The sequence below is a fragment of the Pelobates fuscus genome, chromosome 13 (assembly GCF_036172605.1).
Source record: "Pelobates fuscus isolate aPelFus1 chromosome 13, aPelFus1.pri, whole genome shotgun sequence".
NCBI classification, from domain to species: domain Eukaryota; kingdom Metazoa; phylum Chordata; class Amphibia; order Anura; family Pelobatidae; genus Pelobates; species Pelobates fuscus.
The window spans coordinates 88,400,604-88,417,533 of record NC_086329.1 but is presented as its reverse complement, the minus strand read 5'-3'; the positions used below and the strand labels follow the sequence as shown (position 1 = coordinate 88,417,533).

At 48.5% G+C, this 16,930-nt stretch overlaps 1 protein-coding gene across 1 annotated transcript in view; it reads right to left on the bottom strand.

The window, feature by feature from the left end:
* Positions 1-15,861, bottom strand: part of CRTC2 (CREB regulated transcription coactivator 2) — a 33,709-nt gene extending 17,848 nt beyond the window's left edge. Inside the window, exons 1-4 of the mRNA XM_063439822.1 lie at positions 15,696-15,861; positions 3,570-3,671; positions 2,192-2,308; positions 1,372-1,433 (exon numbers count right to left, since the gene is read on the bottom strand). Coding sequence (XP_063295892.1) covers positions 1,372-1,433; positions 2,192-2,308; positions 3,570-3,671; positions 15,696-15,836 — 422 coding nt within the window. The 5' untranslated portion in view covers positions 15,837-15,861. The remainder of the gene's footprint in view (positions 1-1,371; positions 1,434-2,191; positions 2,309-3,569; positions 3,672-15,695) is intronic.
* Positions 15,862-16,930: the final 1,069 nt, after the last annotated feature.

Genomic DNA, 16,930 nt, shown 5'->3' with positions numbered 1-16,930 from the left:
TCTCAAAATGGATTGGAGCAATGTGAATTAGAGCACAACGTAAGCTTCACAACAGCCATTTGGCCAAGCTTAACGTCAATACTTCCTGCACATACAACAACCGAGTGGCTTTAGCTACACCGTATGTTATGTAATGCATACTTAGAATACTGGATAAAAATCCTAGCAAGTTATACCCATTCCAGGTTAAAGGTAGGAACGACAGGAAGAATTACAAGGGCAAAGACAGGAAGAATTACGAGAGCATATATTTTATATGCATTTAGCTTAGAGAGACAAATATAATATTTAGTTATACACAGCATATATGGTAAATTGTAATATAAGTCAACATTTTAAATTGTGGGAGATTCAGTAAAAACTACGAACTTCACAGCTCTGTTATAATTGGTAAGCATACACCATACAGTACTGTAGTACTATAATTTCCTCTCCCCTTCTTCCACCACAGCACCGACTGGCTCACTGGTTAAGGTACTGAGAGCTAGCAGCTGGGCATGTGCAGAACATAGGTCGTTTGTGAAAAGTGCCCACTCTGTATCATGGAGGCAATTTGTGAAGTGCACTATTTAATCTCCAGTAAGGAATCTGAGCTGGCGTGTTAGCAATCCCAAACTACAATCAGTACATAAAAAGAAGCCTAGAAGTAAAGTATGGAGCTAGTAATCAAAAGGTTGTAAGCTCAGTCTAGGCATGATTATGTGTTGGGGGTTTGTATTCATGAGCACATGAGATTCAGGCGGCTGTATGTTCATATATATTTGTAAAAGTCCTTATTAAAACTTGGATGAACTACATTGTATGGAATACAAAATATTCACTGCAAGTTACATCTCAAACGTTTGTTTTTGTTTTGTCTGATTAAAACAAAACCCATAATTATTTTTTCTTTTCTTTTTTAAATAAAAAAAAAAGTTTTATTCCCAATCAATGAATGGAACACTGTCTGCCAGGTTGAAACCCAAAACAACATGAGCAGTCATAGAAACATATCTCAGATCCAATACCAGCACTATGTGTCGAATGAAAACGTGTCCCCCAATACGAGCACTGTACCTGCTGAAAATATGTTCTCCAAACACAGCAGTGTGTGTCTGCTCATCTGCTTAGTGCCAGAAATGAGACATAAATATAAATATTTGTTTTCTTAATGCGGAGTGAAATGACTCCTAGAAAGTTTAGTAACCGTGCAAACATGTAAACAAATTTTTCAATAAAAGTGAGAAAAAATTGTTGGTAGACAGCTGTAGATCAGAGAACCTGGTGCTCAGGACAAACAGAGGGCCACAGAAAAAGGAAGATAACCTACATTAACCCCAACACCCCCAAACTGAACATATTAAAGAGTTAACACATCTTCCATCATAGTACCTTCTCAAGCTGGGATCCTGGTGCGGGGAAAGGTAGGAAACACCATACGGGGAGCTATCGATGTGTGCAAGTTAAAGAAATACAATGCAAGCAGTGCCTGACCAAGATAACCCTGAAGTTGAACCCCGAAACACTCGTAATCAGAAATCATATGGAGGAGGCCACGATGAGAGCTGCATCTAAAAAACACGTCTGGAAACTACCTACTGCAGTACTTAGACAGCAAAAGGTCTTTAAATAGAAAGTTAGAATTTTGGGGGCCAGCTGCCAACTGACTGCTTTTGCGCATGCGCAGTGGGCTTGCAATTATCTTGGAACATGTCTAAACTGCAGCGTATGTGGACTGGTGACAGAGCTAATAAGTGGAACACATGCCACTAAGTGTGTTCCACTGCCACGCTGGCCCTCTCCTCATCTACTTAAGAGACTTGTTGGCCTACATAGAAGACCAAGAGGATAAAGTGAGAAGTAAAACAGACTCTTTTCAGGCAATCTGCCCATCACAGGTGGAGGGGCAATTACCCACTTCTAAATACTGCTGCTTTGTGAAGAGTAAATACAATCAATACCTGATATAGCACATACATGGCACACATATTAACACCTAGATATAGATGGGGTATAAGAGGAAGGCCTCCAAACATACACACCGATATGCAGCTTAACAAGGATAATTTCTCATTTGAGACATCTACAGTAAGTCATCCATTATAAACGGATTACTAGGCCTGCAGAAAGCGGTTATATTGGCATTACGGTGACAATATACATTCAGAAGCATTACATGCTTTCCTGTTCACAAAAAAAAGGAAAAGGATATTTGACGCATATAGCGACGCAGTGGTGACATCATACGTCGGGGGTCTCTATGCACTCTCTCCACTAAGCCGTGGTGTCGTGTGCTGCGAGTAGGGTCCGAAGGGGAATGTGGGGAACCCTGTAGGACAATGGGATACATGATTACCAAAAGACCAGGACATGGCAGGATAATAAGATTGGGGATCACAGAATATTGCTGTAAAGTCATGGGTCAAAGGCAAAGCACATTGATCAGGGGCCAAGCTACCAAACACAGGGTCATGCAGCCAGTCAGAAGCATACAGTGGACTGGAAAAGAGAACTACAAAAACAGAGAAGTCAAGCAGAAGAAACATATGCTGGGCATATAATTATGGAATTAACATGTGTACAGGAAGAGCAGGGAGGCCAATAGCTGCCGGACATAACATACAGGAGCAAATTCCATGGATAGAAAGGTAGAAGCAAAGGAATAAGCAGAGGCAGGACAGGGAAGCCTGGCACAAAACTCAAAGAGGGTCAGATTCTGTGGATCAGTAGCATGTGTTAGACAAGAGATGGCAATGCACTAGGCAAAGCACTAATAAACTCCATAAATCGTCAAGGAAGACAGACAACCAGACACACAACAAACAGGAGCGGATTCAGTGGTTCACTGGGTTGCAGCAAAAAACTGAGGCGGGAAGGCAGACACCGGCACTAAGTCACATAGGAAAGAGTAGCCCACATATCAGGAGAATGTAGCACAGGAACAATCAGAGGAGCCCTGGCAAATCTGACAGACAAAACACCAAGCAATAGATTCCACAAATCGCAAGGATGCAGGATAGGAACGGGCAGGTGGGTCTGGATGGGGCAGCACAGAACACAAGGCACAGGGTAACAGATTCCATAGATCAGTAAGATGAAGCACAATCACGATCAGGGAGGCCTGAATGTAGCTGCCCAACAAACAAAGCAAAGAGGAACGGATTCCGTGGATCAGTAGGAAGTAGCACGGGCATTAGGAGAGAATTTAACATTTTCAAATTAGGCAAAGTACAAGCAATTCCATGGATCTACAGGAACAGGAAAGATTGGGCACACAAAGCAAAGGTCTGAAAGTAGCACTCCACCAAATAATGCCAAGTGGAGCGAGATCCAGAAATCAGAAAGATGGAGTCAAGGACTAAGCAGGCACACAAAGCAAAGAGCAAAGGATCCTGGGAAACAGAAGAACGCAGCACAGGAATAAGTGAGGGGTCAAGATGTGGGAATGAGACAAAGCAGAGAGGAACGATTTCCGTGGAACATTAGGATGCAGACAATGTGCTGGGAAATCATAAATAGGCAGCCAGACAGAGAAAAGAGTAGCAGCTAACGTGGATTAGTGGGGTACAGAGGGACAAGAAAGGAGTCACCTGAAAATCCGCCGTGCCGCTTCCAATCTGGTTTACGTTAGGAAGGGATCCTCCATAATAAGGACCTCGAATGTGGTTCATTCTCAGCTTCTGTACCTGTAACTACCACAGAGAGGAGCTCGCTGGGTCACATAGCAATGGAATACGATTGTGTCATGGCTTGATATACAGCACACCAAACATTTAGATAAAACAAGATGGATAAAGGATGCATGCACATAGTAGTGTGACAAAGGGACAGAGAGTACAGATTAATCTTGATATCATTTTATTAAACCAAGCCAAGGCCAACAAGTTACAAAGCCCTCTGACGCTATACTTTTAAACCGATTGCTACAAAGAGCTTAGTAGGTCTTGTAATTTTAAGTCCTATTCTTCTAGCCAGCTCTTAAAAGTTACTAGCCACGGCAAGGCATAGCATAGCCACAAAGGGTGAATTTCTACTCGCCAGGGCTAAATTGTCACTCGACAATGGCTAGAGGCAGTGGAACTGATGAGCCCTGGAACTTAGCCTTTTGTTTAAAATGATTGGCTAATACAGATCAAATCTAGGCTAATTCAAGCTTTTGAATATAAGTTTCTATCTGGAGAGCTCTGGTTACCAGGCTCTATGTAATAAGTAGGCTATGATTGAGCAGAACTTTAAAACAATTAAAAATGTAAGCCAATAAAAAGGAAAGTTACAGTCAGTTCAGAGATCTCCATTACAGTATGAAGAACGATAAGTAAACACAGAATATGGAAGGTCCACATTAAATATCATTTTAAATCATCTAGAATTAATATTTGACCATTCCACATGGCAATTTCCCAGATTGTCGTATACACAGAGAAGCTTACAAAGTCTGCTTCGTTAGATGCATATTCAGAGATCCTCTGTGTGGTTACCCGGTGCAAGGCCTATGCAAGAATAAAATTATGAATTAAAAAATAATAATAAATCAAAGGGTAAAATTTTACTTTATAACCTTTTCAAAAAAGCTAAGTATCATTTCAGAGTGTAAATGTTTATGGTGTCAAAGGTCAGGTACGTTTTAAGATCTATGTCTATTCCTAGCCTGCCTGAAACCTGCATATTTGAATATGAAGCTCCCAGTTGGCGGCAGCAATTAAGCGCGCAATGCCGCCATTATAACCAGGAGCCTTTTAGTTTTCCGCAAGGACCATTTCGAAAATCTTTAAGTGGTTATAGAGAGCACACAACGATTCCGGATGTCGGTTTACACCATTCAGTTTGCAAACCGGAGACTGTGCTTGCTCCTTTAATAGATGCATAATCTATTCATTGAGTGTATTGTCACTTCGATTTGTCACAGGTTTTAAAAGGTTTAAAATCCATCTGTGAAACATTTAAGATTGTCGCTGCTATGGCAACTAAGGCATTCCACCTAGCAATGTTCTCCTTTTGTGTCATACGAATACAGGCTAGAATTAAACTGCCGAGGCGATAATATGAGAGAAAAATATTCAGAATGTATTGAACGTGTCAGAACTGTCATAATACGAAAGGGTTTGCCAAGAATCTGTGGGTTTCAGAAGAATTATTCTGTAAACAAGTATTAGCGGAACAATATCAGATGCAATACCTTTGCGTCAATTCTCCCCAATTGCCAGTTTACTTAATAACCCCCAGTATGAAAAATCTAGCTTCTCCGTCCATTGATGATGCGTTCTGTTAAGTGAACAAGTAGACCGCAGGTGAAAGTGCAATTGATAAAGGAGGCTGTAGTAGTGCAGTAGCAGTATGACAATCTGTGTGTCTGCAAATATCTTTTGTATGATCAACTGTCAGCATCCTTAAGCGTAAAACCCAAATCAATGATGTCTGATAACCGCCGGTGAGGGCGAAGTTAAAAATTTAGTAAAAATAGTTTGTAGAAAGTATTCTACGATGTTTGCCACAGATTGTGAAATATAATTCATTTCCCCCCAATGAAAGGACACACAGAGCAGGGGGGCGTGGCTTGGACGCCGAGGCTAATGGCGGCGTAAACCGGGAGCTCCCCAAAGGCTCAGCACAAATCCTCGCCCGACAAGCGATAACGACCGCATAAATGGGAAGAAACCATCGGACATCGCAGGCCAGTCAGCCCTCCAGCACCCCGAAGGGGGCACAACAACCAGCCATGAGGCAATTTCTCGTGCCGCCGGCCGAGCCGCCAGCCCAGGCCTCAAATGACTCCGAGGCCTCAGGCCTCTCCCGCCCGACCTCACCACATGTCGAGCACCCAGGGGGAAACAGCACTCATCACCCCCAGCCTGAATGGATCGAGATGATCCGAAACCTACCCACTAAAGCCGACCTGAAAGAGGCCAACGCCGCCCTACACAAGTCCCTCTCAGAGGAACTGCGCACCATGCGGGAAGACATTCAGGGCACCCAACAGAAGGTGGCCCAATTGGAAGCCGACTGCGACCACATGGCAGCGGCGCAATCCGCAACCACCTGCAAACTCCAACAGCAGGGGGTCCAACTACGGCAAATGGCGCAGCACATTGAAGACCTTGATAACCGTGGGCGGCGGCAAAACATACGGATCAGAGGTATGCCAGAGGACTTAGACCACACCACCCCTATCAGGGACACGTTGTCAGAGCTCTTTAACAACCTCCTCGGCCGACCGCCAACCACCCACATAGAATTTATTAGGGCACATCGGGCCCTCAGGCCGAGAGGACCCCCTGACGCCCCTCCTAGAGACATCATTTGCTGCCTTGCCCACTTCCAGACAAAGGAAGACATCCTACACAAAGCCAGAGACACCAAACAAGTGATCTCCAATGGGGTAGAGGTACAACTGTTCCCCGACCTATCACCAGCGACACTTGCCTACAGGAGAGCGATGCGCCCTCTCACACGGGCACTGCAGACCAACAAGGTCCGCTACAGATGGAACTTCCCTACGGGCCTACAAGCAACCACACAGAACGGTCCTTTCACTGTGAGAAGCGAAGAGGACATGGAAGACCTCCTGAGGGAGCTACACCTCACGCCGGTCCAAATGACCTGGCCAGACCCTCTGAACTTTTACTCCTTTCCACAGGGGCCGAACCCCCCAGCCCCAAGCCAACAGCAACGAGTGAGGAGGCCCCGACAGCAAGCTACGAGACCGTCTGGCGCACCACACTAACGGCCCGAAGTGGATATTACCCGAGACTGGACATTGTGAAAGACTTGGCCTAACCCTGCACGGCCCTCCTGAACACCCCCGACCACATGCCTTCCCGAGACACTGCCTGAACTGTTTACCACACGGAACCAGCACAGCAATGTGGAACTGTTACCGCAAGCGACCCCCCTGACGGGCCGAGCCACCACACCAGCGGAACCACCGAGAACTGAGATGGACTAACGCTGGTGGACTAATACTAACACTGCCAGACCTGGCATACAGAACTGCTGTGAGCCCTGGCTACTACTAATACTGCCAGACCGGGCATACAGAACTGCTGAGAGCACATGCTCGCAAGTACCCCAGGGCCGTTAAGGAGGGGGGAGGAGGGGGGGAGGGGGGGGACCTGACTCCCTGGCTGGGGCCTGTCGCCGCCACCCACCCGGCCAGTAATGACCCTCGGCGAGCTGACCGGGAGGGGTGGTGCCGGTGGGCCACACCTGGGGAGAGGGTTCCGGGGTGGCCCGGAGATACTGGAACCCGGGGTAGCCAGATCGCAGACTTGACAAACATTGATGGAGTGACGACAGGGACCCACGGGGCCAACGCACACAGAGGGGCGACGACACCGGGGGTGACCTCAAGCCCACTCACTAAGCACACCCCGGAGCCAAGACGAAGCGGACAGACCACTGACAGACAGGGAGCGCACAACGCACACTACCCGCTGAAATAGAGACCAAATGGACGGGGGGGATTGAACGGGAGGGGGAGGCGAGGGAGGGATCCGGGTCGTGACATAGAGTAATAGGCCTCTACAGGCAAGCTTCACGATGTCCACAGCTAGTTGGCCAAAACTTTGTTATCGTTTTGATAGACTCGTTGTCTAATGTATGCAATGTTAATGTTAATGTTTTAATGATGTTCTCGATGATATTGCTAAATTTCGTTGACTTTACTCCCACACAGGCCACGAGGCCACACAACCTCGGGCGAGGATTACGACACCAGCCACATACGAGACGCGCATTGGAGCCACAGGGGATCGACACGGGTCTGTGACGGCAGTAGGTGACCAAGGAGAGATCCGACGGTTACGGACCGGACTCAGACGTGCCCGCTAGGTGAGCCCTGACCTCCTTTCACTACCCCACGGGACAAGGCGTCAATCCAAGGTGGGCTGCCCACACGGGTCTCAAGTGGAACCGTGCGCCGCAGCTCCCCGACGCCTACACCCAGACGCCACCGTAAGGTGACGAGACCTATACACCCCCTTACCCCTGACACCTCCCCCTACACCACGCCCCTATACCCCCTCCCTCACCCCGCACCCCCCCCCACTACTGACGGAGAGACCCCACTAGGCAAAACATGGCACTGACCCCCGCCCCCCTCACTATCATGACTGTCAACGCCAGGGGACTCAACCAGCCCGAAAAACGGACTGGAGCCCTGAGGGACTTCCATGCCCGCAGGGCCTCAGTGGTCATGATCCAGGAGACACACTTCAGGAAAGGTGACAGACCGAAACTGACGGACCACCACTACCCGCACGGATACTTTAGCGACTTCCAAGGAGGCAAATCTAGAGGGACTGCCATCCTCATTAACAAACGAGTGCCGTTCCAGGAGGGGGGGTGCCTCACCGACGACGAAGGTAGATACCTTTTCCTCAAGGGCAAGATAGCCGAGCAGACTTACACATTTGCAACCATCTACGCCCCTAACAGACGTCAGTGCCGCTTCCTACTCCAGACACTACGCAAACTCCACACGTTCGCTGAAGGGACACTGGTACTAGGGGGGGACTTTAACATCACACTGGACCCAACCTGGGACTGCTCCTCCGGCACGTCCCATACCCCACCACAACAGCTACACTCCCTCAAGTCACTCCTTAGATCACACCGGCTGGTAGACTGCTGGAGAGCTCATCATCCCGACGAAAAAGACTACACACACTTCTCCCACCCCCACCAGACATACTCCAGAATAGATCACTTCTACACCACACAACACGCGCTACCTCTAGTGGAAGACGCGACGATTGGTGTGGCGACGTGGTCGGACCACGCACCCGTTACCCTACGCTTAAAATCCCCGCTCTACCGCCCCTCCATCACTAAATGGAGACTCAATGAGTATCTCCTGACCAGAACAGACCTCACAAACCACATCGGAGGAAAAATCAAGGACTATTTCCTAGACAACCCCCCAACAGAGACGTCCCCGACGCTTAGATGGGAAGCCCACAAATGCGTGATTCGGGGACACTTTATACAACAAGGGGCCCTACTCAAGAAACGCTCCGAGGCCCGCCTGACCCAGATCCTGACGGACATCCAACACGAGGAAGACCTAAACAAACACTCACAACACTCCACACACCAAACGAAACTCCTACAGCTGAGACGCGAGTTAACCTCGCTGCTCCACTCTAAATTCCACAGGGACGCGATAAGACACAAAGCGTTCTTTTCCATACACGGGAACAAGAGCGGAAAACTTTTGGCCAAGATGCTTACCAAAAAGAGACAGCTCACATACATCGACAAAATCAGAGATAAAAGCGGTAAACTCCATCGCCTCCCGACCGACATACTGACCACTATAAGGACGTACTACGCGGACCTTTACTCCCTGCCACAACCACACACAGAGACGGCGAAAACACGACTACGAGACAAAATACGCACATATCTCACCACCCACACATCCCCGACTATAGATGACACAACTGCAGCAATGCTAGACGAACCTATCACTCTGTCAGAGCTGGCACAGGCGATCAAACAAACCAAACCGGGCAAGAGCCCAGGCCCTGACGGCCTCCCATTAAAATACTACAAGACCTTCTCGGACAGTTTATACCAGCCACTAGTAGACTCCTTTAACGCGGTGAGAGAGGGCCAACACATCCCCAAACAAGCCCTGACAGCCCACATCACCATAATCCCCAAGGAGGGCAAGGATGGGGAACACTGCGGGAATTACAGGCCAATCTCCCTCATCAATTGCGATGTCAAACTCCTTGCAAAGATCCTGGCGTCGCGGCTACAATCGCACATCCCCAGGCTGGTCCACCCAGACCAGGTCGGGTTTGTGGGAGGTCGTGAGGCCAGGGACAACACCATTCGCACACTCACCCTCATGCACGGCAGGGGGGCGGGAGCCGGGGGCCTTCTCCTGCTATCCACGGACGCGGAGAAGGCCTTCGACAGAGTCGGTTGGACATACCTTTTCGACACCCTGACACACGCGGGCCTGGGAACCCACATGATGCGCTGGATCACCGCCCTATACCATGAGCCGACGGCACACGTCCTGGTTAACGGCGCGCTGACCCCCGAACTCACAATACACAACGGCACCAGACAGGGCTGCCCCTTATCCCCACTTTTGTTTGTCCTTGCCTTAGAACCATTCCTGACACATATCAGAAGCAACATTGACATCACAGGCATCACGACGGGCGACGTCCACCATAAAGTGGCCGCCTTCGCAGACGACCTGTTATTCTTTATCACCAACCCAGAAATAACCTTGCCCAACATCCAACAGGCCTTTAAGGAATTCGGAGAGATCTCCAACTTAAAAATCAACTATGCTAAATCCCACATCCTGAACGTCAATATCCCCAAAAGACGCGCTGACCCCCTACGCCAGAGCTTCCCATTCCAATGGGCAGACCAAAAAATCAGGTACCTAGGAACCTGGCTGACTAGGGACAGCAAAGACCTCTTCCAAGCCAACTTCGCCACCACACTCACCACCTTCCAGAAAGACATGAAAGAATGGGCACACCCACACATATCCTGGCTCGGGAGAGTCCAGGTCATCAAAATGAATTTCCTCCCACGCCTACTATACCTCTTTCAAACCATCCCAATTAAACTCCCCGGGGCGTTTTTTGCCACACTAAACACAGCCATGATCAAATACATCTGGGACGGTAGACGTCCCAGGATGAAAACCACCACCCTAATGAAACCAAAAAACATGGGGGGCCTAGCACTGCCGGACTTCCGCTCATACCACACGGCCACACATCTCCAGAGGGTGATGGAATGGACGAAAAGCGGAGTCCATAAAATGTGGAAAATAGCGGAGGAATCGGAAGCGAGCATGCCGCTCGCAACCATACCCTGGGGCAGGAAGGACCCAGACACCCGAGCCATGTCCCCGTACATTAAATCCACTCTGGACATCTGGCGCAAAACGGCGAAAACACATAGCTTGGCACCCTACCCATCCCCCCTGACACCTCTGGTACATAACGCAGACTTCCAACCGGGCTTCGACCCGAAAGCCTTTCAAAACACCCCCCAGACCCCGATTCCGAGACTGCACCACGTCCTCACCAACGGCAAATGCATACCACTAACATCCATGCTAGGAGGTGAGACACCCACCTTCACACAATGCTTCAAACACGCTCAACTTACCGCCTTCATACGCACCCTACCGCAAGGCACCGCACTCACCAGGACCCGGACAGCGTTCGAGACACTGTGCGATAGCCCAGACCCAACGACGCACGGGGTCTCCCTCATATACACATTATTACTAACAGGGACACCTACTGCTAAACCTTTATTCATGGGAAAATGGGAAGCGGCACTGAACACGACATTCACAGACGCAGAATGGGAGCAGATATGCTACCTCACCCACCACTGCTCGACACACAGCAAGACCCAGGAGACAGCATTCAAACTCCTGACAAACTGGTACCGCACCCCACACCTCCTCCACAACATAGACCCAGAACACACCAATCTCTGCTGGAGGTGCGAGAAGGAAACAGGGACCGCAATCCACGTATGGTGGGAATGCGAAATAATTAGACCATACTGGGAAGACATACACAAAATTGTAAAGATGTTCTCGGACGCCCCCCCCCCCCTGGAACCGGCAGCAATGCTCCTTCACCACACCACAGTATCTAAATCCAAATACAAGAGGTCTATGACGGTTAGGATCCTAAACGTAGCTAAACAGATAGTCCCCCTCTACTGGAAACAAAAGACCGCACCCCCGCTGAGGGTATGGTTTGCCAAGATGGAAGAACTTAGGGCCATAGAAAACCTGCTCATGTCAGCCTCAGACAAACCCCAGACATACGCTGAGACCTGGACATTGTGGCTCCTTGAAACCGCCAAGGACACCTTCCTGGACAAGCTCAAAGACAGAGACACGACTGGACCCCGACCCCCCCCTCCCCCCCCCACCACGGCTTAGACTGAACGCGACTCGAGACTGGAACCCAGGACCGGCCCACCCTGGAGCTCCAATGCGCACCTCCATTCTACTAAAATAAAGACACGTTCACTCTGCGCTGCTACCTACACAGCAGCACTCAACATATCACGCTTTCAGACACAGGTTTAAGTATACCACAGCGGTCACACGCAACGCCCCGCTGTGGCACACATAGCTAACAGATCCCGAACGGGAAGGAGACCCAATACCAAGTACTGCAACACTCCTCCCAGAAGGTGCATACTACCATGAGCCTCGAACACACACTAGGGATGCAAATAATCCAAGCACACGAAACTTGACTAACATAACGCTGCATGCCCACATGTTATACGGGACCTGCGAGCCAGACATTACAAGGGGCCTGCGAGCCCAACTGAACATGCAAAAGTACTGCCCTCAACAAGGGACAGGGCACACATTATGCTCTTGCTCAAACACCTGTGACACTGTATCAACCTGTTTACTTACCCATGAGGGCCTGCGAGCCCGAGATCTTTTTGATACTGATCGTTAAACCTGTCTGCATATTCTAACTTGACTAGAGACCTGCGAGTCTCCAAACTTTGAACGTAACCAAAACAAAAATAAAAATTATATTTACAAAAAAAAAAGAAAGGACACACAGAGCAGTCATAGCAAAAACTGAATTTGCAACCATGTAACTACACCACAAATGTGCTCTAGCAAAATGGTAAAAACGACTGACACTATAACAGAGCTCAACAGTATTTCTGGAACATGGGTCAATCATGTAACTTTAATTTGGGTCGACAGCCCCTTTACTCGACCAATCACAATCTATTATTCTCCCTAGTCCTGTATCGCAAAGGTTTTCCAAATATGAAGCTGACAAGAGGATGGATAGACCCTTAAACTTCCAGCAAAGAACATCGGGATTCAAGGGAGTTGCTCAGCGATGACCTACTATATACGTAAAGTTAAGGCTACACTGACAGCGAGTGAGTTACAACCCCAGGAGATAGAATATTTAGGATTACATTTAGTGAATGATTTAAAACTATTAGATCAATGAGCATTAGGGTGAAATGTACAACTGGAAACATGTTTAGGGTTAGAGGTTGTTACAATTAGATTTTGCATTAGAATCGATTTATGCTAATTGTAAGCTCAAACTGTTCTGACCCCTTCTGCTATTGTACACTCACCAACCCTGTCTGAGTATCTCTAACACTTTCTTAAGCTTGCAGGCCCTCAATGAGCAGTAATAAACACTCCAGAGATGAGTTAACGTAAGCATGACACTCCCACAACATTCTGTGACATGTTTCTTAAGGTCTATCACACGTAGTATGGCTGTCAAACTGGCTAGAGTCACGTTACATTTGGTAAACGATCAAAAGTCAAATGAACTCAGCTAAACCTGCAGCACAGAGATAGAATCGCCTGAGATTTGTCACATTAGTGGCATACTGACAGGAGCCACAAAATACCTAGCTCAATGACAGGAACCTTTTTATAACAAGCTGCATTTTGACAGGAGACATGTAAGATCTGGCAAACTGTGACATAGTGACCGAAGATACGTGAGATCTGGTAAACCTGCGACTCACTGGCAGGATACATATGTGATGCGGAGATGTGAGACATATTGGCAGGAACCACTGTAGAGCTAACGTGATGACAATCTCATGTGTTCTGGCATACTAGATGCCATGGGAGATATGGTACACTAGTCATGTGAGACCTGGCATACCCGTGGCACACTGACAGGAGTCACGTAAGGCCTGGCATACCTGTGGTACACTGACTGAAGTCCCTGAGACCCAGGATACCTGTGGCACACTGATCGGAGTCTTGTGAAACCTGGTATATCTGTGACACTGGCGGGAGTCACTTGAGACCTAGCATATCAGTGGCAAATTGGCAGGAGACAAGTGACAGCTGGCATACTTGTGGCGCACTGTCACAAGATATAGTTAGTCAGGCAGACATGTGGCACATTGTCAGGGATCAAGTGAGGCCTGGTATAACTGTAGCACACTGGCAGATGTAAATCTAGACCTAGCACACATTGACAGGTGTATAGTGAGACCTTGACTAGCTGTTGCACACTGACAGGTATATAGAGAGACCCTGATTAGCTGTGGCACACTGACAGGTGTAAAGTGAGACCCTGATTAGCTGTGACACACTGACAGGTGTATAGTGAGACTCTGACTAGCTGTGACACACTGACAGGTGTATAGAGAGACCCTGATTAGCTGTGGCACATTGACATGTGTATAGTGAGACCCTGACTAGCTGTGACACACTGACAGGTGTATAGAGAGACCCTGATTAGCTGTGGCACACTGACAGGTGTATAGTGAGCCCCTGATTAGCTGTGGCACACTGACAGGTGTATAGTGAGCCCCTGACTAGCTGTGACACACTGACAGGTGTATAGTGAGACCCTGATTAGCTGTGACACACTGACAGGTGTATAGTGAGACCCTGACTAGCTGTGACACACTGACAGGTGTATAGATAGACCCTGACTAGCTGTGGCACACTGACAGGTGTATAGTGAGACCCTGATTAGCTGTGGCACACTGACAGGTGTATAGTGAGACCCTGACTAGCTGTGACACACTGACAGGTGTATAGTGAGACCCTGACTAACTGTGACACACTGACAGGTGTATAGAGAGACCCTGATTAGCTGTGACACACTGACAGGTGTATAGTGAGACCATGACTAGCTGTGACACACTGACAGGTGTATAGTGAGACCATGACTAGCTGTGACACACTGACAGGTGTATAGTGAGACCTTGACTAGCTGTGACACACTGACATGTGTATAGAGATACCCTGACTAGCTGTGACACACTGACAGGTGTATAGTGAGACCTTGACTAGCTGTGACACACTGACAGGTGTATAGAGAGACCCTGATTAGCTGTGGCACACTGACAGGTGTATAGTGAGCCCCTGACTAGCTGTGACACACTGACAGGTGTATAGTGAGACCCTGATTAGCTGTGACACACTGACAGGTGTATAGTGAGACCCTGACTAGCTGTGACACACTGACAGGTGTATAGAGAGACCCTGATTAGCTGTGGCACACTGACAGGTGTATAGTGAGACCCTGATTAGCTGTGGCACACTGACAGGTGTATAGTGAGACCCTGACTAGCTGTGACACACTGACAGGTGTATAGTGAGACCCTGACTAGCTGTGACACACTGACAGGTGTATAGAGAGACCCTGATTAGCTGTGACACACTGACAGGTGTATAGTGAGACCCTGACTAGCTGTGACACACTGACAGGTGTATAGTGAGACCATGACTAGCTGTGACACACTAACAGGTGTATAGTGAGACCTTGACTAGCTGTGACACACTGACATGTGTATAGAGAGACCCTGATTAGCTGTGGCACACTGACAGGTGTATAGTGAGACCTTGACTAGCTGTGACACACTGACAGGTGTATAGTGAGACCCTGACTAGCTGTGACACACTGACAGGTGTATAGTGAGACCTTGACTAGCTGTGACACACTGACAGGTGTATAGTGAGACCCTGACTAGCTGTGACACACTGACAGGTGTATAGTGAGACCCTGATTATCTGTGACACACTGACAGGTGTATAGTGAGACCCTGATTAGCTGTGGCACACTGACAGGTGTCACGTGGTTGCTGGCACCCCTGGGTGAGATCATGGGAGCGCTCCCGGTGGCCGTACCGTAGTGACCGGCCAGTAACATGCCGCCCTCCCCGTGACCCGCCGTTACCCGTGTGGAGCCGATATCCATCATGACCTCCTCAAAGGCCGCCGTCTCCTCCGCCTGTCTTTGCCGCTGCAGTGCGATCTTCTCGCTGAATTTCCTCGGGTTGGAGGCCGAGCTCGGCCCGCTGGCCCCCGGAGCCGCCATGTTTCTAGCCCTTCCGCAGCCGCCGATGGGGTGCCAAGGGGGGGAAACACGGCGCAGAGCATTATGGGACATGGAGTTCCCGCCTCCCCGGGAGCAAGGGCACGGAGAGCGCGTCGAGCGCCGGAAACGAACTACAACTCCCGTTAGCCTCCGCGAGGCGTGGGCAGCGGGGCGCGCGGGGCATGCCGGGAAACGTAGTTTGGAAGTAAAAGACCTCAGACTAGTGAGAATATTGACTGTTTTACCGATCAGAGAGACCCAGGCTGCTGTCCCATACACTGAGTGTCATACACTGTCACACCCTGCCAGTTATATAGCCAAATACACTACAGCACCTGGCATGGATGCCCACTGTGCATTATTAATACTGTATAAAGAAATCTCTATAACCAGCTACATAACATTTCAATAAAGTAGTAACACATTATAGAAACATACACACCAGTACATAGAGATAGGCAGGGGCGTACCTAGAGCATTTGGCACCCGGGGCGGACCCTGAGTGTGGCACCCCCCCCCCCCCCCCCCCTAATAAAAATGTAAGAAAACACCCACATTTTTTTCAATGTTTTCAATCATATTTATTGCTCACATTTGTAAACTGCTTGTAAAATTTGTAAAATGCGCCAGTTTTGTAGAAGGGGGAAGACCAGTGCTTTTGTAGAAAGGGGCTGGTGAGAACCTTATAGAAAACTCCTGCCCTGCCCCTTTCTACAAAGCCCCTTGTCTCGCCCTTCATATAAAAACGCTGCACCCCGATCACATAAATGTCATACACTCCCTACACATAAAAACCCTGCACCCCAATCACATAAATTTCATTCACTCCCTACACATAAAAATCCTGCACACCCCCTTAATAAAAAACCCTGCACACCCCCTTAATAAAAAACAAAAACGTGCACAACCCCTCTTAATAACAAAAAACCTGCACACCCCCCTTATAAAAACCCTGCACACCCCATTAAAAAAAAAAAAAAAAATCTGCAGTGCACATCCTCCCTTAATAAATAGAATACTGCAGCCCCCTTAATAAAAAAAAACCTGCACCCCCATTATTTAAACCTCCCCCTTTAATTCTTTAATCCACAGCC